This window comes from Spermophilus citellus (genome assembly GCF_964194105.1).
Source record: "Spermophilus citellus genome assembly, chromosome: 10".
In the NCBI taxonomy this organism is placed as follows: Eukaryota; Metazoa; Chordata; class Mammalia; order Rodentia; family Sciuridae; genus Spermophilus; species Spermophilus citellus.
In genome coordinates, this window is record NC_138197.1 from 116,533,347 (window position 1) to 116,555,339 (window position 21,993).

General features: G+C 36.7%; 1 protein-coding gene across 3 annotated transcripts in view; it reads right to left on the reverse strand.

Annotated features, from left to right (window-relative positions):
• Positions 1 to 17,539, reverse strand: part of BLTP3B (bridge-like lipid transfer protein family member 3B) — a 91,448-nt gene extending 73,909 nt beyond the window's left edge. The window contains exons 1-2 of one of the 3 annotated variants that reach the window (XM_081311077.1): positions 16,579 to 17,539; positions 5,547 to 5,693 (exon numbers count right to left, since the gene is read on the reverse strand). Coding sequence is in view for 2 of the 3 variants with exons in the window: in XM_081311076.1 (XP_081167202.1) it covers positions 16,579 to 16,622 (44 nt within the window). In the remaining variant the exon portion in view is untranslated. The remainder of the gene's footprint in view (positions 1 to 5,546; positions 5,694 to 16,578) is intronic. The other 2 variants (XM_081311076.1, XM_081311078.1) reach the window with 2 other exon arrangements.
• Between the last annotated feature and the right edge of the window lie 4,454 nt (positions 17,540 to 21,993).

Sequence of the window (21,993 nt, forward strand, 5' to 3'; positions counted from 1 at the left end):
TGCACTGATTTTGCCACCTAATAAATACATTAAAAACAATTATAAATTAAGTAAAAAAAATGAATAGGACCATAAGCAACCTTCATATTAGCAAAGAATATCATATGATTTTAGAATTTTAGAACTTGAAATATTCTTTTGATCCAACTGTCTCATTTTATTGTAGAGAATGTGAAGGCTAGTGAGATTAAGTGAACTGCTCAAGGTCACCCAAAGGCACATCCAAGACTATAACCAAACCTATAATTTCAATTTAAAAGGTATCTTAGAATCAATTACCACTCTATTATTACATTGATAAATTTTCAATTCAACATTTAGTGAAAGCATTTGTAGAAATGTTCTACAAATATAGAAAGGCATTGTAGGAATATATGGAAATTCTTACCCTCAAGGAGTTCTCAATGTGAATGTGAATCTTATTACATACAAGATGGCTTTATATTAAAAATAAATAAAACCTACAATGTTAATGGAATAAAGGATCACAATAACTTAAAATTTACCTATTTTTATTGTTTTTTTTTTTTTAGTGTTCTCAATTTACATGGAGTTCGGCTTAGTTGTTTTTGTGAAAGCGTGTAAGGAAAATCAATCAACTGTATAACCAGTTTTTCAACATAAACATTTAAAGAACAGAAAAGTTCTTTAAACTGGCAGACTATGAGCTATGTTCTGCCTGCAGATATATTTTTGTCTGACCTGCATGTTTTTGTTTTTTTGTTTTTTTAAAAAAGTAGCAGCCTCAGATATGGATACAGGTCAAGTCTAAGTCAAACCCATCCTCTTTTTTTTTAATATTTATTTTTTTAGTTGTTTTTTTTTTTTTAAGGTGGACACAATATCTTTATTTTACATTTATGTGGTGCTGAGAATTGAACTCAGTGCCTGACGCATGCTAGGCAAGCGTGCTACCACTTGAGCCACATCCCCAGCCCCTGGCCTGTATGTTTTAAAAAACATCTTAATTTGTTACTAACACTAAAAATAAATGAGTAAAACCTACATTAAAATATGGATACATAGATTTTGTTGAAATGTTAGAAGACCTGACAAAACTAAACATATATCCTTCATGACAAAAAAAAAAGCATTACGCTCTTCAGAAACTTAGAACATTAAGACAGAGTTTCTGCTTTTCAAAGATCACACAGTTTATTTTTAAAAACAAGTATATAAACAAATCATTGCAGTTTATTACAATCTTTTTTTTTTTTTTAAAGAGAGAGTGAGAGAGGAGAGAGAGAGAGAGAGAGAGAATTTTTTTTAATATTTATTTATTTTTTTAGTTCTTGGCAGACACAACATCTTTGTTGGTATGTGGTGCTGAGGATCGAACCCGGGCCGCACACATGCCAGGCGAGCGCGCTACCGCTTGAGCCACATCCCCAGCCCCAGTTTATTACAATCTTACTCTGTGCCAGGAACCATATGATTGATGTTACAATAAAAATGAGAACAGGACAAAATGGAGGCACAAGGAATGGGTGATCAATTCTGTTAATAGTAAAGAAGACTGCTTTTCGAAGGCTTTATAGAGGAGGCAGCATTTGAGCTGTTTTTAAGAATAAGGCAGAGAAAAGAGCATTTCAGACAGAAGCAATAGCTATGTTCAAGGTTATACAGTAACATACAGTGGTCCCAGATATAATATAAGGAACTGGATAGTTTGGAAAGAAACTACATGCCTTGAGAAATGAACAAGAAAGACTCTTGTTTTTCATAACAAAGAATACGGGTTTAATCCTATGTATCAATGTTGCTCTCACAATGCCCCTAAGGAGATTCATGGTTCATCCCAGGTGGGAAAAGAAATAAAAAAGGAAAGGATAAGCCAGATAACCTCCCCTGACACTGGTTCAACTAGAAGTCTATTTTTTTTAATATTTATTTTTTAGTTGTAGTTGGACACAACACGTTTATTTTATTTATTTATTTTTATGTGGTGCTGAGGATCAAACCCAGGGTCTGGCACGTGCTAGGCGAGCACTCTACCACTGAGCCACAACCTCAGCCCCTAAAACTCTATTTTTGTAAATTTTATGTACTCAAGTTCAATCTTTAGAATTCTCTGGAACAACAACTACAAAAAAATTCTTTTACAAATAAAATTAAAGATAAGCTGAAACAGGAGTCATTAAAAGATTTTTAGCAAGAAATTAAATAAGATTCACATTTTTGAACATTTATCTGATAAGAGTGACAAATATGAACAGGGAAGTATGAGACCAAAAGGAAATGAGAACATTTAATTGCAACAACTGATAAAGAAATAATAAATTAAATCTGGGTAGTGACAAGTGAGATTCAAATATGTGCCAAGTAGTCTGGTACAGTAGATCCAAGATAAGAGCATAAATTAAGGAGTTATTTAAATAAAAAAGAATCATGACTAATTAAAACCATAACTAAAGAAAAAGAAGTTAAATTTAGTAGGCAACTTGAAAAAACACCTAGATAGCTGTGGTTCTGGGGTAGGACAGAAGAAATAAAAAATAGGTAGGAAGGAGACATAAAAGAAAGACAAGAAAATATAATTTTACTCTGAGTTTCTGCATACTTTTCTAGGTCTGTCATTCCCAAGCCAGTCTTTCTCCCAGGCCTGAACTCTCAAATTTCTGGAAAATCTGTAAATCTTAAAGTTACCATAAATACTCCCGTTTTTAAAAATTACTTTGTACACTATTCGCCCCCCAATAAGTAGATTAAGAAAGATACAAGATTTGAAAAATCTATAATTCAGGGGATTTTCCAATGTGATCTACTGAATAAAATAATGGAGACCACGTCAGTCTGAGAATCCTAAGAAAGATCAGACTGATGTCATCTCTACCACGCGGCCTGCGCAATGGTTTCATTAATGAGGTTCTAGGCATAAAGTTAGTTAGAAGAGATCGAAATAAAACACACAAACTCAGTTACCTTATTTATATTGCTAGGTCCGAGACGGCTCCCCTCTCTGGTTCCCTCCTCTAACCGCCCAGCAGGCCAGCAAGGATTACTCAGGGCTAGCAGGAGAGAGAGAGAGCGAACACGCCTGGGAGTAGCCCTTTATTGGGGAACAAGAGATTCAGGGGAGAATTCCACCCAATGAAGGTTGAGGGGGGGCTGCACTCCAAGGTCAGGGTCAGTGATTGGGTCCCCGGGTCAGTGGTCAGGCACACCCCCACACGGATGGGCTCTCTCATCAGGAAAGGGTTGGGAAAGCTTCGACAGAGCCAAAGCGCCTCAGGCCCTTAACAGGAGTCACCCAATCACGTGTTAGAATGGCTTCCCACAGTCATCCTCACATATTTTCCCATACCACTCATCAAGTTTCCTTTTAAAAAGCCTGAGAACCCTCAAATCATCATTCCCACATTCTCCTTTTATTTATTTATTTATTTTTGGTACCAGGGATTGAATCCAGGGGCACTTAACTACTGAGCCACATTCCCCAGTCCTTTTCATTTTTTGTTCTGAGATAGGGTCTCACCAAATTGCTTAGGACCTTGCTAAATTGCTGAGGCTGGCTTTGAACTTGCAATCCTCCTTTCTCAGCCTCCCAAGCCACTGGGATTACAGGCATGTGCCACTGTGCCCAGTCCACATTCTACTTTTAATCTATATCTCTTTACTTACGTAAATTTGTGTGTATGACTCATGCATACTGAAATTCTTTTCTGTCACATATGTTAAGGACCCCACTTGTCCTGAGTTGAGTTCCCCCTTCTCCAAGAACTTCTTGGGACCCTCTTGCAGTGAGAGCTTAAATTTGGAATACAATCATAACTCATTTTCAATAAATGCAGTACTAATATGGCCAAAAAAGATATGTTAAGGAGGTGTTATCTAGAAAAAGCCAAGAATTACAGTTGTTACTATACTTCATGAACAACTGTCCTAGAGGATTTGCTGGAGATATATACAAAACAAGAACTATCTCTCAGTGTCATTATAAGCAACAAGACTTTAATTATCAATGAAAAATGAATCTGCCTGGCATCTTTCCTTTGGCAATTTTGGTTGAGATCCTGATTCCCAAATGATAGCATGGAATTAAGGCACACAAGAATGGAAAACAATGTTTAAGTCATTGTACTACTTCTAGTTAGCATATGGCAACAAGTTTATCAACCATTCCATTACCCCTAGGATAAGTATGTAATGAGTTGCATTATTTCACTCATGATTACTTTTATTTTACAGTGCTGGGGGTCAAACTTAGGGCCTCATATATGCTATACAAGTGCTCTGCCTCTGAGCTACACCACAGTTAGTTTTTAATTAACAATTTATTTTACAAGACTTTCAGAAAGGTTCAAAGTATTTATGTAGATTAATTTCCTAAGGAGTATAAGTGTTCAATGATATGAGTTGAGTTTTTCTTTGAATCCCATGTTAAAAGAAATTCAGCACTATTTTCCTGAGTTTGGTTTTATAACATAAAAATTGCTTTCCCTGGAAATGAATTTTTAAAGGGGTCAGGGAAGGGCAGAAGAAAAAAAGGATGGGAAATCCTTACATTCCACAAAAATGAATCCCATTTGCACTACTGTTGTCTTATTTCAACCTCTATGATAAAGATTATAATTAATATTAAACACACAAAATAAACTCTTGAGTCCTTCAATGATGAATGAGAGAATTGCTTAAAACATCCTCATTACCAAAAAAGCCTTCAGATCTCACTAATTATATTAGACCATGAAACCTTACCTATTATAGTAGATCAAATACTAATTACTATTTCCAAATAACTGGCTGTAAATTATAAAATTCTCCCTTGCAACATCAGAAAGAACTGGTTACAACTTTAAGTGCTCACCAAACCTAGAGAAGTCATTTTTCTAAAAGATTACATGAGCTTAGAGCTACCTAGTAAAGAAAGTGAAATCAGGGGCTGGGGATGTGGCTCAAGCGGTAGCGCACTCGCCTCGCATGCGTGCGGCCTGGGTTCGATCCTCAGCACCACATACCAACAAAGATGTTGTGTCCGCTGAGAACTAAAAAATAAATATTATAAATTCTCTCTCTCAGGGCTGGGGATGTGGCTCAAGCGGTAGCGCGCTCGCCTGGCATGCGTGCGACCCGGGTTCGATCCTCAGCACCACATACCAACAAAGATGTTGTGTCCGCCGAGAACTGAAAAATAAATATTAAAAATTCTCTCTCTCTCCCCTCTCTCACTCTCTCTTTAAAAAAAAAAATTAAATTAAAAATTAAAAAAAACATGCATTCTGTCCATCTGCAACTACCAAAAAAATTTAAAAAAAAAAATTCTCTCTCCCTCTCTCCTCTCTCACTCTCTCTTTAAAAAAAAAAAAAAAGAAAGTGAAATCAGAATAATTTTCAAACTATCATTCTGGGGGGCTGGGGATATGGCTCAAGCAGTAGCGCGGCATGCGTAGGTTCGATACTCAGCACCACATACAAACAAAGATGTTGGTCCGCGGAAAACTAAAAAATAAATATTAAAAAAAAAGTATCATTATGATGGGGGGCGCCCATTGTAAGTGCTTGCATTTACAGAAAGAAAAAAGAAGAATGGGGAATAGAAGTATTACCTGAGGGCAGGAAATTCAGACAAAAGGTCCCTATTCCTGATGAAAGCAAGTAGTCAGTTGCCAGGGTTTCTTAGACTCTTCTGGTACTCATTTAGGTGATTATGCAATTCACAGCACATCAATCTCCACCACAGCCAGCAGGGAACGCTGCAGGGAATGGGTGGGTACACAGGGGGCACAGAAGGGAGCAAGTTTAAGGGAAGGGAGAGGAAAGGAATGATATGATAAAAATATTTAGCTGTGATGCACTTTAAAAAAATACAGTTGTATTTCATACTGGATTAACCAAAGGCAAACACTGCATACATAGCTAAGATGAATTAACCATTTAGGATTTTCTGTCTACCACTGGTATTACTATTACTGTATTACATTCATATTTTTAAAAGAATTTTTTATTAAAATTTTAATCAATGAAAATGAAATAGCTATTTTGTATACAAATTGTGTAAAGGATGAAGTATCTAATTTAACACTAAATGAAATCAATTAAGATTGGCACTCTTCAAAACAAGCAACCTACAAATACAAATTAGCACATCAATTTAACTGCCAAGAGCCTCAATTAAAACTATAATTCTCATTTCTGAGAAAACTGAGGTACAAAATTACCTATGAAAAATAATCCATAAGCCAAAGAAAGATACAATAAAATATTATATATACTTAAAAATGTATTTAAAAACTATAGTATTTTCTAGGAAAAAAAACATTTAAATTAAATTTTTTGGATATAAGTCAACTTTTTAAACGTGCCAAAAATGTATGTAGGGCAACCAATATATGTCCTATGAATTCCATGGAAGTCAAAGCAGTAGAACAAATTTATTTCTCCAGCCGGTTCAAATGTTTTTGAACAACTTCTACATAACATGGATGCTAAAGAAACTGTGGTGAACAAAGAAGCACAGACACTGCCCTTGTAATTTAAAGCTTATGAAGGTGATTCTGCCCTTAAAGAGATGACAATCAACAGAACTAACAAAAATGAAGCATCTGTTTTGATTTAAAAAAAAAAAAGATATATTTTAAAACCTAAATGAGTTTTAAAATGAAGGATATTAGCAAAGACTAACTTAATTAAAATTGCCCATGAAAAATGCACTTCTAAAATGAAGTCTGAGACACAATGGCCTTTCGTGAAGGAATGCAGATAATCTGGCTACAGAAAGTAAGACAATAAAATACAGGTGGGGGGAAAAGGGAAAAAAAGTACAGTATTGGAAAATAAAATCTCTAGAAAACTGAATAAACTTAAAAAAAATTCCCTTAACTTCTCTATATATTTGCCTTACATAATTATTTTGTATGCATGCCCTAGTCAAACAAATTTAATGACTATTTCTATCCTCAAGTCATTTATGTGATTTTATTTCATTATTTCTTTACAAGCTAATCTAACAGACCACCTTTGTCTCATGATCTCTCCTGTTAAAAGTTGAATATTGTGGGCTGGGGTTGACTCAGCGGTAGAATGCTTGCCTAGCACGCTTGTGGCACTAGGTTTGATCCTCAGCACCACATAAAATAAGTAAATAAAGGTATAAAACAATTAACCCTCTCATAAGACTTATATTCTATCTTTAATTCTATTTATTGACCCATCTACCAAAATGTTTCCATAAAGCATTCATATACCTTAATTTTCTTGTAATCCTATAGAACCTTCCATAAGTACTGGTAGGAAAAAAAAAATAAATGAACAACCTATCAATGGAGATAATAAGATAAGATAAAGCTCATATTTTTTGGTTGTCCCTTTTTATAGTATATCTCAGTTATATATAAAGTTGTTTCACAGCAGAAGTAAATGTTTGAGAAAGAAACTCAATATCTAAACATATTGTTTTATCAAATTTTAAAATCACCAAATTTTCTGGTATCACTAAGTTACTCCTAAATATTAATTCTTAATAACAAAAAAAAATGGGTTTACAAATAGACAAGAGTGGAGGAAAACAACACCCAAGGCTATGCTAAAAAAAAAAAAAAGAAAAAGCCAGAGATCCTTTCTTTCTTTTTTGAAAAATAAGTCAACCTCTATCAAAATCTTCAGTGTTAATATATAACTATTCTTGTTACAATAACAATGAAATTAAATTGCATTATGTTAAGCCAAAATCAGCAGGTCAAGGATTATGTTTTGGGAAGCTGGAGAAGAAAAAGGGAAAGAAAGGTTAGGAGAATCTCATGAAAATCAAAAGGACATCAGTAGAGTACAAGAAAGGGACCATAGGGAGGGAAGAGAGGAGGGAAAGGAAAAATACTTGGAAATGATACTGACCAAAATACACTATTATATTGTGTGCATATACGAATATGTAACAAATTCCACCATTATGAACAAGTAAAATGCACCAATAAAAAATGAAAAACAAAAGCTTGGTGTCAATATAACTCCTTATTTTTCACTCACAGAAACAAAGTCTTCTACTTGTATTTACAGCAAACTGAACTTCAATTACCAGTACCCACTACTAAATACCAATGCATAATATTAAATCTATGTAATATGCATAACTGTAAGCTTATATAATTGATAAAAGATTAACTTATTAAATAAGAGCTTAGACTGGAAACTGCAGTACTAAGGCAAAGTGTAATACTGCAAAAAATAAAATTATCTAAATAAAAAGAAATGAAGAAATTATGTTTCTGAACTTCAAGGAATTGCTGAGTCAAAATATTATGGTCCTCTAACTTCAAAGGGTTACAGAGCTTAAGGACTATAATCATCTTGTAAAGGATATGCAGCGGAGGATGGTAAAACACCATACAGGAGTAATAGGACAGTGCTGAAAATTCAGTACAAGAAAAGCAAACTGAGCCGGGTGCAGCGGCGCACGCCAGTAATCCCAGATGCTTAAGAGGATCATGAGTTCAAAGCCTGCCTCAGCGATGGTGAGGCACTAAGCATCTCAGTGAGACTGTGTCTCTAAACAAAATACAAAATAGGGCTGGGGATATGGCTCAGTGATTCAGTGCCCCTGAGTTCAATCCCCGGTACCAAAAAGAAAAGAAAAGTAAACTGTTAGGTGGATACAATAACCTAAACCGGCGCAGAGAAAAATCAATTAAAATGATAGTGGACTGGTAGCTTTACCACCCAGCATTATCTGTCAGACCTCAGGTAAAAGACAAATCTTAACATTTTAATAATCTCCTTCACTGATAGAGAAATAGATCCCTTCTGATTCTAAGAGGTAATATTACAACATGTACTAGAGCAAGTATTCAATTCTCATTTCGCTTGAAGTTTTCAAATCAATATGAAAATAACTTTTATAAGAATCAAAATCTGGTTCTAGTTGGAAATTAATGTGAAAGAAACAGAGTCCTGTTCTATTTCAGATATTTGTATATACTATTCTTCAGAGCATCCCTCAACTCACAATTCACTGTAGTAATTACTTACTGTACAATGCCAGGGATGACCACACAAAAACACTGCCATTGTTGTTGTCAAACTAAAACCTTTATTCTAAATCACATCACAAATAAAACAGGAATATTAGATAACCTAATATTCACCCAAATTAATGTATCCAAAATTGAACTCGAGTTTTCCCATAAGCCTGGTCCTTCTGTAGTCTTCTCTAGTTTAGTAAATTGCAATTTCATCTTGTCAGTTGCTTAACGTGAAAATCTTTTAAGTCATTCACTATTGTTCTCTCAATTCACCTCTGTAGGTCAATCCTGGCTCCATCTTCAAAGTGTATCTAAAAACTATTTCTTTTTTTTTTTTTTAGAGAGTGAGAGAGGAGGGAGGGAGGGAGGGAGGGAGGGAGAGAGAGAGAGAGAGAGAGAGAGAGAATTTTTTTTTTAATATTTATTTTTTAGTTCTCGGCGGACACAACATCTTTGTTGGTATGTGGTGCTGAAGATCGAACCCGGGCCGCACACATGCCAGTCAACCGCGCTACCGCTTGAGCCACATCCCCAGCCCCTCTAAAAACTATTTCAACATGTTACTGGTATCATCTACCTTGGTACCAGTAACTTGATTAGTTAATAATCTCATCTTTGGCCTACTGTTTTTGCCCTTGTCCTATTTCCCACACTGCTGCCACAGTGATCTTAGGCTGACAGGCTTCCAGTAGCTTCCAATTTCACTCAGAGTCAAAGTCAAAGTCATTATGAATTCCCACATTATCTGGCCTCCGTATTCTCTTTGATCTCTTCTTTATCCCTCTTCACTCCACCTATAGTAGAGGCTTGGTATACTTAAAAAATGATAGGCTCTCCCACCTCAAGACCCTTTGCATTTGTCCCACCACCTCTTTCAGTTCTCTTCCCAAATAATACCTTCTCAATTCAGCATTCCCAATCACCAAATTTAAAACCGCAAACTCTATATAAGAACAAATCCCACCATTATGTACAAACTATAATGCACCAATAAAAAATGTAAAAAACACCACAAACTCCATTTCTACCTTCCTGAACTTCCTATCCCCTTTCCCTTTGTTATTTTTTCCAAAAGTACTTAACACAAATTGATATATTATGTATTTCATTTATTGACTTACTGTCTTCCTCCTCTAATTAAAATGTAAACACTTATTAGAGTAGAGATTTTTGACTATTTTGTTAACTGCTATATCCATAGCACTCTGGAGCAGTATTGCATAAAGCAGGAACTGAGTAAATTATGTGTTAAACAACTAATATATCTAGTGTAAAATTCATGTTATTAGAAATTCTGGAAAATGAATACTGTCGATTTAAAGAAACCCAAAACTGCCCAACATGGTAGGACTCACCTGTAATCATAGCAGCTAGTGAGGCTGAGGCAGGAGGATCCCAAATTCAAAGCTAGCCTCAGCAACTTAGCAACCTAAAGAGACCCTGTCTCAATAAAAAACAATTTAAAAAAGGGCTGGGGATGTGGCTAAGTGGTTAAGAACTTCTGGGTTAAATTCTTGGAACCAAAAAACAAAACAACCATGACCAATTTACTTATAATCCAAAAAGCAATACTTAACTCATTTTTTTTCCCAGTTGCCTACTCTAAGTAAACCCATCTCACAAATTTCACATGGCAGGACAGTTTAGAAATAGCTATAGTTAGTGATCCTACTCATGCCTCTCAAATAGAATCAAAATAGAATCACTGAAATTTCCCAAGAGCTGAGACCAGGTCTTACCCATCCTTGTATCCCTAATTCCCAATATTTGGCACATGCAAGTGCTTAAAAACCTGAAATAGATACATTCTCAAAAATTATTTATTTATTAAGTTTTACCATAAAAGTGAAGCATGTGAATAATCAGCCTTTAAATAATGACATGAAATTATTATTTGACAGTATAAGCAACAGACCACTCTATGTCACAACGATATTTATAGACCTCGCAATATTCATTTCCGATTACATGCACCCAAACTTCTCTTTAGCAACTTACTTCCATGGCCATGTCTGAGCAAACTAGGCTTATTTTGGCCTCTAAAATCTTAAAGCTTCAAGATGACACTTTTAGACAAAAACTCCAATCCCTGCAAACTCTCATTTCTTTTCGCTACTGCTCTTCTACCTGGATAGCATTTGCAATTCTTTGAGGTTCTTTCCTTTTTTCTCCAGATGGTATCTTCTCTCCTCTTTCCTTTAGAGGCCCATCCTACCAACACCTTGTGAGGTACTCTATACTTGTGAGGTACTCTATCACACTGCCATTCAGTCACAAAATCCTACAACCCTTCCTTATCTCCACAAGAATATTCTGAACATTCAGTGGTCTTCTTAGCCACCTGCTCTTTCTATTTGTTCCTTCATCCTAGTTTACAGAACAAGTCATATGGAGACCATCTTTGGAACAGGTCTGGATCCAATCCTTTCCAACTCTCATTCTCCGACTTTCCTATGAATTCTGAAAGACATCAATATCTACCAATACATTAGTTTTCTACTTGAGTTACTTGAAGGCTCTATATTTTCACCTGCTGTTGCTCCTGAACCCTATATTCCAAAAACCAGACTTCTATACTGATCATATCACTCTTTTATCTGGAATTCTTTTAATTAGCAGTCACTCTCCAATTCAGGGAGTAAGTTCAATTTCCTTAACATAGCAAATGAGGATCCTGGAAATCTAATTTACTTCACTATTACAGATACAAGCAAAGCAGCAACCTTGACTCAAAATAATTCTGACCATAACCATACCTTTGTTGTACATCCCTTTGCCATTGTTAATTGATCTAGGAATAGACAGAACTGGGTCACATAGAATTCCTGTCCCAGGAATCTGATATATTTGACAGGAGAGATCAGAGACTAGGAATTTTGAGAGATGGGTCAGCATCTCTCAATTGTGGTTCTCAATCAGGAGCAATTTTGTCCTCTAGTGGATGTTTGGCAATGTCTAGAAGCATTAAACATCCTATAAGAGACAGAACAGCCCTCCACAACAAAGAATTATCTAGACCAAATGTCAATAATACTGAGATTCAGAAACCCTGCTCCAAGAGGAAGGTTCAGGAATTCTTTCAATGAGTTTTTAAGAGTTGGATGGTTCCTGCCCTTCTCTTGATTTGCCAATGAGATCTTCCTTTGATTCTGTGACCTACCACAATAACTTTTTAAATATTTCAGGTTTCTGTTGTTTGCAGACAATATAAGCTTAACTAGAAAAATGTCCTAGCTCAATCATTTGATACACATCTGTATACTTTAAACCAGTTTTTCAACCATCTAAATTATACTGACATTTGAGCCAAAAATTTGTTATTGTAGGGAACTGTGCTATGCATTATAGGATATTTAGCAGCATCACTGGCCTCTACTAATAGTAGATGCCAATAGTACCACCCCTCTAAGTCATGACAACAAAAAAAGTCTCCAAGCTGGGCCTGGTGGCACATGTCTATAATCACAATGGCTCAGGAAGCTGAGGCAGGAGGAACACAAGTTCAAAGCCAGCCTCAGCAAAAGCAATATGCTAAAGCAACTCAGTGAGACCCTGTCTCTAAATAAAATATAAAATAGGGCTGGGAATGTGGCTCAGTGGTCCATTACCTCCCCCCAAACCATTGACAAATGTCCCCTGAGGGGCAAAACTGCCTATGGTTGACAATCACTGCTTTAAACTATACAGATTCCATCCATGCACTTGAATTTATGTCCTAGCAGCCAATCCCCAGTCCCCAGAAAACCTTATGTATAGATAGCACAGAATGCCCTGAGGCCAAGGGAATGAGAAAAAGATTTGTATCTGAATCTTCCCTACCTCTTTCACGTTCCAGCTTAACATATGACCTGAAAACATACCTATACACACATGTATAAACACACACCAAGTAACAGATATGAAGATCTTGACCTGAAATGTCGCTCCCACTCCTATTTCCTTTCTTACATTTGCTATAACTTTTCTTTTTGAGAGAGAGAGAGAGAGAGAATTTTTTTTTAATACTTATTTTTCAGTTTTTGGCAGACACAACATCTTTGTTTGTATGTGGTGCTGAGGATCGAACCCGGGCCGAACGCATGCCAGGCGAGCGCGCTACCACTTGAGCCACATCCCCAGCCCCAACTTTTTTTTTTTTTTAAAGATAATGTTTATTTTTTATTTATTTATTTTTTTAAAGAGAGAGTGAGAGAGGAGGGGAGAGAGAGAGAGAGAGAGAGAGAGAGAGAGAGAGAGAGAGAATTTTTAATATTTATTTTTTAGTTCTCGGCGGACACAACATCTTTGTTGGTATGTGGTGCTGAGGATCGAACCCGGGCCACACGCATGTCAGGCGAGCGCGCTACCGCTTGAGCCACATCCCCAGCCCCCCAACTTTTTTATTTTATTTTTTTTTAAACTTTCTACTCCTTTGTGGAAAAAAAAAAATTCTCTTAGAAAAGCCTCCAACAGGGCTGGGGTTGTAGTTCAGTAGTAGAGCCCCTGTCTAGCATGTTGAGGCATTGGGTTTGATTCTTAGAACTGCGCAATAAATAAATAAATAGATAGATAAATAGATAAATAAATAAATAAAATATAAAGGTCCACTGACAACTAAAAAAAATTTTTTTTTAAATAAAGAAAACCTCAAACACATACCCTCTGCTGATCTAGTATAAAGGATCTGGGTAATTTCTCCTTCAAAGTATTTTCCTGTTCCACTTCTCTTAAAAATGTAATTTCTCAGGCTGGGGTTGTAACTCAGTGGTAGAGCACTTGCCTAGCACAGGTGAGGCACTGGGTTCAACTTTCAGCCCCACATAAAAATAAATCAATAAAGGTACTGTGTCCATCTATAACTAAAAATATTTTTTAAATGTAACTTATCTAACCTTCTTCTCCCTCAAACACACTCCCTGTCCTCCAATGAGATTATTCAAGCACATAAACTTTTGATTCATGTAAAAGATGCTAGGAATACATACTAAAGAACAATTAGGCAAGGAACAGCATTATATAAATTTATACTTCTCAACTAGTTCAGCATTTACTCAGCGCATTTGTCAATCTCTCAAGTACAACTATCTTTCGTATTTTTCCAATAAATCAGCTTCTCAAATCCCTACATCTGATCAACAATGTTAGTTTTAATCTCATAATTTTACTATACCTCAATATCAAGGCTCAGAGTGAGCATTCTCTTCTCTCCTGTTGTTTTCTAAATAATGTTCTTCCTTACTGGATGAATAATCCCTACATAAGATCCTACAGAACCAGGTCATTTTTAAATTTATTTTCCAGGACTCAAAACTCATTAATGATTTAATTGCCCATTCCTTCTTAAAAAACAAGAAAACTGGTCATCTTCAAATCTGTGATAATATGGGTAGCATATAGTCTTGCCTCAATGTGAGGGAAAGTCAGCTCAACCACACTATTCATTCAACATAAATGGTTACTGAGTGTCTAGTTTATGCTAACCTCAAGAGAAAAATCTCTTCCTTCATGCAGTTTACATTCATTTAAGTAGTGCCAAATAGCAAATAAATATGTATTAGGATGGATAAGGATGAGTGCTACAGGAAAAAATAAAAGTAGGCAAAACAGATAGATAAAGCATGGGGCCCACAATTTTCAACTGTGTGGTCAGGAAAAGACTCCTTTGACAGAGTGCCATGGGTTGTGCCCACAGGCCACACTAGATGTCTATTATTAGAAAGTTATTTGTTTTGAGTATTTCCTGTTAAACTGTATTCCAGATCACCGATCAATATAGTGACATCTTCATGACAATGGATAATCTATACAATTAAACTTGATGCAGACAATTTCAAAAGTTCATTCCTATTAGAATAAATATAATTTATCACAATATTTTTGTCTATTATAAATAGCCTTTAGATTAATCAATAACTATTTTTTTCTTAGAAAGTTTACAATACCACTAAATACAATGTTAACCAAAAGTATGAATGCAACATTCTTCAGTCATCTAAGGCTGTTCTGAAGTATAAAATAAAATAACTGAAAATGCAAGTATTCAAAAAACTCATTTCTGGAAAAAAAATCATCTTTACTATCTACCACAAAGCTATACAAGTTATAAAGCAAGGACTTTCATGTGTAACTAATTAAAACAAATTAAAAAATAATAATAATAAAGTAAGGACTTAATTCTAAATACATAGGTATTTTATGAAGTAAGCCATTACTCTTCGGTTCAGGAGTCCTTCTCAAATGGACTACAGGAGAATTAAACGCTAATGCTCTAAGACACTTATTAATTGATATAAATTTTTGTCTAGGCATCTAGAGTGGTACTAGCTATATACCATCACCCGTGGAAAAACAAGACGGCATTCAAATCATTTTCTCAGGTCTGAATTTTCTTATGGAACTAGGTAGGAGAAGGGGGGTGGGGCATCTGATAAAAGTATCTAAATAATGAAAGAAAAGAAAACCTTCTTCCAAAATAAGAGAGATCAACACTTTACTATATATGTGCAATTTTAAAAGAAACTTTCCAGTTAGTGAAAATATTAAGAAATACATATTCAAAAACATTGTTAATTTGCTACATTAAAACAACTATATCATATTTAATGTTACAAGACAGGAAAATATTTGCTGAATCACAGAAGTACTGTTTTTGTTTCCCAACATATCACCTGTGGTATAAAATAATCTGGAAAATCAAGAATTATGTTTACTGTAAAAAGCTATGGTTACACCGGAGTCTCCTCCTAAAATCAGTTTCAAGTAATCATTAGCTAACAAATTACAGAGGGATCCTAACCAAGTGCTGTGACTTCCTTGTTACCAACTTGGAACAAGATCCTACATTTAGCTTGTCTTGAGACAAATATGGAGAAGACCAGAGCAGTAACAAACTGCCAGTTTACTGAGTCATGTTTCTGACTAAAACTGTGTTATGAAATGGAAAGAATGACATGTCTAGGGTTTAATCACAGTTGTTAACGCCCTAAATTTAAGGGTCTCAAATGCAAAAGAAAGCAAAAACGCTCTTTAGGTAAGAATGAAGTGGGACTAAAATGACTTTGGAAAGAACTTGCCAAATCTGGGAACTCTGCGTTCAGACCTAACACAAATCCTAACTGTGCAAACAGGCACACCCTGTAATGCACCAGAACGGGTACGCCAGGTAATGGGAATGGAGAACAATCAATCACAAGGTTAACGTTTCACTGGGAAGACAGCCTCAGCCCCAAGAGTCCACACAGCACCAGACGCCCTCGGTTAACGGAACCGCTCTGCTCAAGACGGGCAAGCACCGAACCCTAGTTGGAACCTACCACATCAACTCGGTACCTGGTGACGCTTAGGTCAAATCCACCCAGGGCGCAGGCGTCCCCCAACCCCAGCAGGATGCCGCTCCCCGCCGCCCTCGGCGCTTCTCTACGAGCTCGCAGGGGAAAGAACCCACCCATGGCGGACTCCGAAGCCAGTCCCGGGCTCCGCAGGCGACTGGAAATCCGGCGCGGCGACCTCTGCCCGGACTGGAGCGGGACAGCCCCAGGGTCGTCTCCCGCAAGCTGCGAGCCCCTACGGCCCCCAAAGCAGAAGGTTGCCTCGAGTGCAGGATGGGGCGCAGGCAGACTGGCCCACGCCCGCGGCGCTCACTGACCTGGAGAGGTGCTTCAAGATCTGTTTCTTGATGATCCCAGCCATGGTGCCCAGGCAGGAGGCGCCGCGCTCTCGCTGGTCCTCACAGCCCCCTCACGCCGTGGCCGTCTCCTCTCTGCCCGGGCTAACCCGGCCGGAGGAGAGGCGCTTGAGCGCTCACCCCAGGAGATTCGAGGCCCCGGCTGACGCCAACAGCCGCCGCCGCTGCCGCCACCGAGAACCCCGAGCATGACGCTCAGGCCCCCACGGCCGCCGCCGGCGCCATCTTGGCTGCAGCATCACCTAAGAGACCGGGGGAGGGTGGGGGTGGCGCGGCAGGCGCGGGCTAGGCGGGCGCGGGGCGGGGCCAATGCGACGTATGGTGGGAGGGGAAAGCCCCAGGCCACGCCCCACCACCTGGACCTGCCGGCGGACTCTGGGCTAACCTTATCTTACAGGGTCTTCAGACTCCAATCCCATAACCTACTTAGACTTTACTCCTTCCTCTGCTCTCTCTGGTCTCTGTTCCTGTCTCCATCAATGAGTTACCCTTCCACATACTACTTCTGTTTTCATCTCCTCAGAAATTGACCCACAAATTGCTCTACTTGCTTTTTTCTTTTGAGCTACTGGGCTTTGTTCATATGCCTCCTGTGGTTTTTGTTTTGTTTTGTTTTGTTTTTTTCTCTTTTGCTAAGATCTTTCCTTAGCTAAATACTGCAATTTATTATTTGCCCTGGATATGCCAGTCCTAAGAGAAGTAAAAGTTTTCAACATAGACTCAGAGGTGAGAAACCCCAAATTCAAGTCCCAACTTTGGAATTTTCTACTAGTGTTAACCTGGAGAAAATTAGTTTTGTCCTCACTTTAATCATGTCAGAGATATGATAAATTGTGGTATAAAGATGCATTAAGAATTGTAATGCAGGGCTGGGGATGTGGCTCAAGCGGTAGCGCGCTCGCCTGGCATGCATGCGGCCCGGGTTCTATCCTCAGCACCACATACCAACAAAGATGTTGTGTCCGCCGAGAACTAAAAAATAAATATTAAAAATTCTCTCTCTCTCTCTCTCTCTCTCTCTCTCTCTCTCTCTCTCTCTCTCTCTCCTCTCTCACTCTCTCTTTAAAAAAAAAAAGAATTGTAATGCAATAATAATAATAATAGAGCTGAAAAAATAAATAAAGAGATTTAAAAAAATAGGTTAGTGTCCTCACTGAAAGATGGCGGAGCTGGGGGGATTGTGCTGTTCATGCATCTAGGTAACTTTTGCTGGTCACCTATTGTGCAGGCAGTTTTCAGAAAATTTGCAACCTAGCAAAACAGTTACAATGTAGCCTCTTACATGTATGATGGGGAACCCCCCTTCCCCACTAATGAGAACAGAGTTGCATGAAATATACAACCTTCCCATAAATCTTACCAGTGGTTTACCAAAGAGTTTGCCACTTTCAATTATATACTGTTTTTGAATGAAAGCAATCCCAGAGATTTGGGTTTTGAAAAAAAAAAAAAGTAATCTTTAAAAACTGCAAAAATAAAATTGAACTACTTGGAAGCTCTGATCCACAAAAACAACTCATTGCTGAAAATCCCTATTATGGGGAACAACCCCTTTCAGCTTGTATAGCAGCCATGTCACAGGTGTTGGAGTCTTCCTAGAGAAGACTCATTAAAGCTGGCCATGCCCTAGGGAATATCAGGCCAGGCCACATGGAACTCAGTTCCTATGCTCAGGTGCGGATGCTGTTTTTTAGCCCCAGACCTCACCTGTTGCTTCAGTCAACTTCCTGTTTCTTAGCTTGAAAATAATTTTAATGGAGATCACTTGTATCTGTAGAAGAATAAACAAAATATTTTTGATTCAGTTTATGGGGTACAGTAAGCATTTTCAGACTAGCCGAACCTCTCACTTTGTCCTACAAAATGGTGAAACAAAATAGAACACAATAAAGTAAAAATGACCTGAGGGTCCAGGTGATAACTGGATAGACTGGTCTACCTACAGTTTTATGGACAATCAACACAGGACAGGAGCTTTCTGCTTGCCTGTAAACCACTCTCTGCCCCCAGGCTCTTAGTTGTCACAATAACCTGGTCCATAGCAGCTCTCTGTATACATTAGAAGTGTTTTAGTTTACACACACACAGTGAACACTTGTATATTTTAAAAGATAAAGAAGAGAGATTGGTGGAACTAATCTTCTCTTTTTTAAAATTTATTTATTTATTTATTTTAAAAGTTATTTATTTATCTTTTAGTAGATGTAGATGGACAGTATGCCTTTATATCATTTGTTTATTTTTATGTGGTGCTAAGGATCAAACTCAGTGCCTCACATGTGCCAGAAAAGTGCTTTACTCTTTGTCTACCTCAGTTATTTCATCTAGTGGAGATAATATTAATAGTATCCAATCATTTAACAAAGTGCCTCATATATAGTAAACTTATTAAATGCTAGATTACTATTCATTATCATTACTAAAATCAGAAGCAAGGGCATGACCATTTAGAGACAGATGTACAATGGAGGTAGTATTTCAAAGATAAGAATGAGTGACTTTAATTTGTTAAAAATAATTTACCCTGAAATCAAAGAGCTGAATTTTTAAAAATATTTTTAAATTTATTTTTTAGTTTTAGGTGGATACCATGTCTATTTTATTTTTATTTGGTGTTGAGGATAGAACCCAGTGCCCCATGTGTGCTAGACAAGCACGCTACCACTGAGTCACAACTCCAGCCCCCAAAAGATCTGAATTTGAAACTCCATCTGCCTATTTTTTTTAGTTATGTGATTACAGGAAGTGTGTGGAACCTCTTTGAGCCCTGTAATGTAATATGCTTTCATGAGATTGTGAGGATTAACCAAGATAATAAAGCAAAACTTCTTAGAAGAGTGCATACCACAATAGAATGATAGCTATTGTTATCCATTCATTAGGAAGAAGAGAGTATTTTGGCAAATGGAATACAATTATGAAAAAGGACAACAGTGTGAAAGTTCAACGCTATACATGGTAGGTCATTAGAACAACATACAGATTCCTTTTCAAAATAATTTCAAAGAATCTCACAAGTTAATAATCATAATGCCTTTTCATTGTGAAAAATGGTAATAATTTCACTTTTATTCTCTCTGGATTGATAGAATAAACAATACCAAAAAACCAGCATGAAATTAGCAATGTTTCTAAATTAATTTACACATTTATTAATTCCTACTCAATTATCAAAGTATAATTTTGAAAAAATAAAAGAATAACTATCATAAAACTATGCAATGATTATACATTAATATTTATTAACCAGGCTGGGTACATGGTGCATGCCCGTAATCCCAGCAGCTAGGGAGGCTGAGGCAGGAGGATCACAAGTTCAGAGCCAGCCTCAGTAATTTAGCTAGACCTAAGCAATTCAGTGAGACCCTGTCTCTAAATAAAATATAAAAAGGGGCTGAGGATATGGCTCAGTGTATAAGCGCCACTGGGTTCAATCCCTGGTACAAAAAAAAAAAAAAATACACACACACACACACACATATAATAATCCATTAATGCAGGAGCCAACAAGATAAGGTATAAGTCTGATCCAAGCATTAAGATGACTTAATACATGTAAATCAGTTAACAATATTCATTATTATGTATATGAAATTACATTTTTTAATGCTCTTAAAATTACACACTGTCAAAATATACATATATTTGAAGAGTGGAATCTACATGCTTGAGATTCTTTGTGCCAAAATCTGCAAGGCGAGAGTGCATGGTGTGAAGAGAGTCAGAACTTTTACTGAATGGTTTGTGCCAGAGCTAGTTCAACTGGCTCATAAAAACCAATCATGTGCATCACTTATGTACTCTGAGTTCAGTGTTTGGTGACTTCACAGTAGTTTGAAATCAATCATGATGATAGTATTCATGGCATAGAAACAAATGAACACTATATTCCAGGGCTTATTTTCTCCTAGAGATCTAGTTGTTAAACTTTACTAGTACACCGATATAATATGGGTTGGAGGGAGATGAGATTTCATAAATGTGATAGCTGAACATTATTTCATAGGCAGTAGCAAGCCATGAAGACTTCTGGGAGGGTGAGTTGGGGAAAACAATTGTATTTCTTATTTAGCAAAATATTTACTGATAATTATTCTTTCAGTACAGAGGATGAAGTAGAGATTGGAAGTTCATTGAGTAGGTGGTGGCATTATTTCATATGAGAAATAAGGCAGTATAAGTAGAGATGGAGGAAGGTCAATGACAGATTCCAGAGATCCAGTTAAGGATAAGCAATCAAGGCAATTGAGGGTTCTAGCTTGGAGCAATGAGTGGATCTTGGGGAACACCAATAATTGAGATAAGTGGTATATGTGGAACAAGCAGTTTTGGAGAAAACGTGGTGCAAATTTGTTGTCTCTAAGGATTCCTCAGGATTTGTGGGTGGAAACTTTATAAGGTTATATTTAAGAGTAGAAATTCTGTTTTAAGTTTCATGTAGTATTTGATAATAGCTAAAGCCAAAAACAGGAATAATCTTGATTAAAAAGCAGGTAAGTGGTGAGAAAAGCCAAAAAAAAAAAAAAAAGTGCTGATGAAAAGGAGAGACAGAATTGAAAGAGTATATTTTAAGAGATGAAAAAAAAACAAATGAAATGACTGCTCTATAAGATTTATAAAGTACATTTGTTTGAAGAGATCTTATTACATTAATATTTAGTTGGAGAAAACAGAATAACTAAATTTGAATGTAATTGAGCATTCAATGAACTCTTTTTTAACAAAATGTTTTTATTTTATTTGTTTTTTTTATTTTATGTGGTGCTAAAAATCGAACCCAGTGTCTCACACGTGCTAGGCAAGGACTCTGCAACTGAGTTACAGCCCCAGCCTTCAATGAACTTTTTAATATAAAGGCATATAGATAACAATAGAATAGAGTGCCCAACTTCAAGGAATTTACCACTTAGGCAAGTTAATAGAGGATGATCAATGGTCAAAGGCAGTGATAATAGTAATAACTATTTCTAGGTACTTGACTTTTATAATGTTCTCTTCCTGAAACAATTCTTCAAGGGAATGTTAATATTATTTCATTTTATATGAGGTAACTGAGACATAGCGAGGTTAGTAACTTGTCTAGGTCATCTAGTGGCAGATCCAGGATTTGATTCAGCAGCTTAAATTTAGAGGCTGTGTTCTCAACCCCTTCTGCTCTTTTGTTTCAATATAGTAATAATAATAATAATAATAATAATAATAATAATAATAATACCTAAACATAAAATTGTAAAGATTACTTAACATATGTAAAGATTTGGGAAAAACTGCCCAGTGGGACAGGTCTGTAATCCCAGCAGTTCAGGAGGCTGAGGCAGGAGGATTGAAAGTTCAAAGCCAGCCTCATCAATTTATTCAGGCCCCAAGCAACTTAGG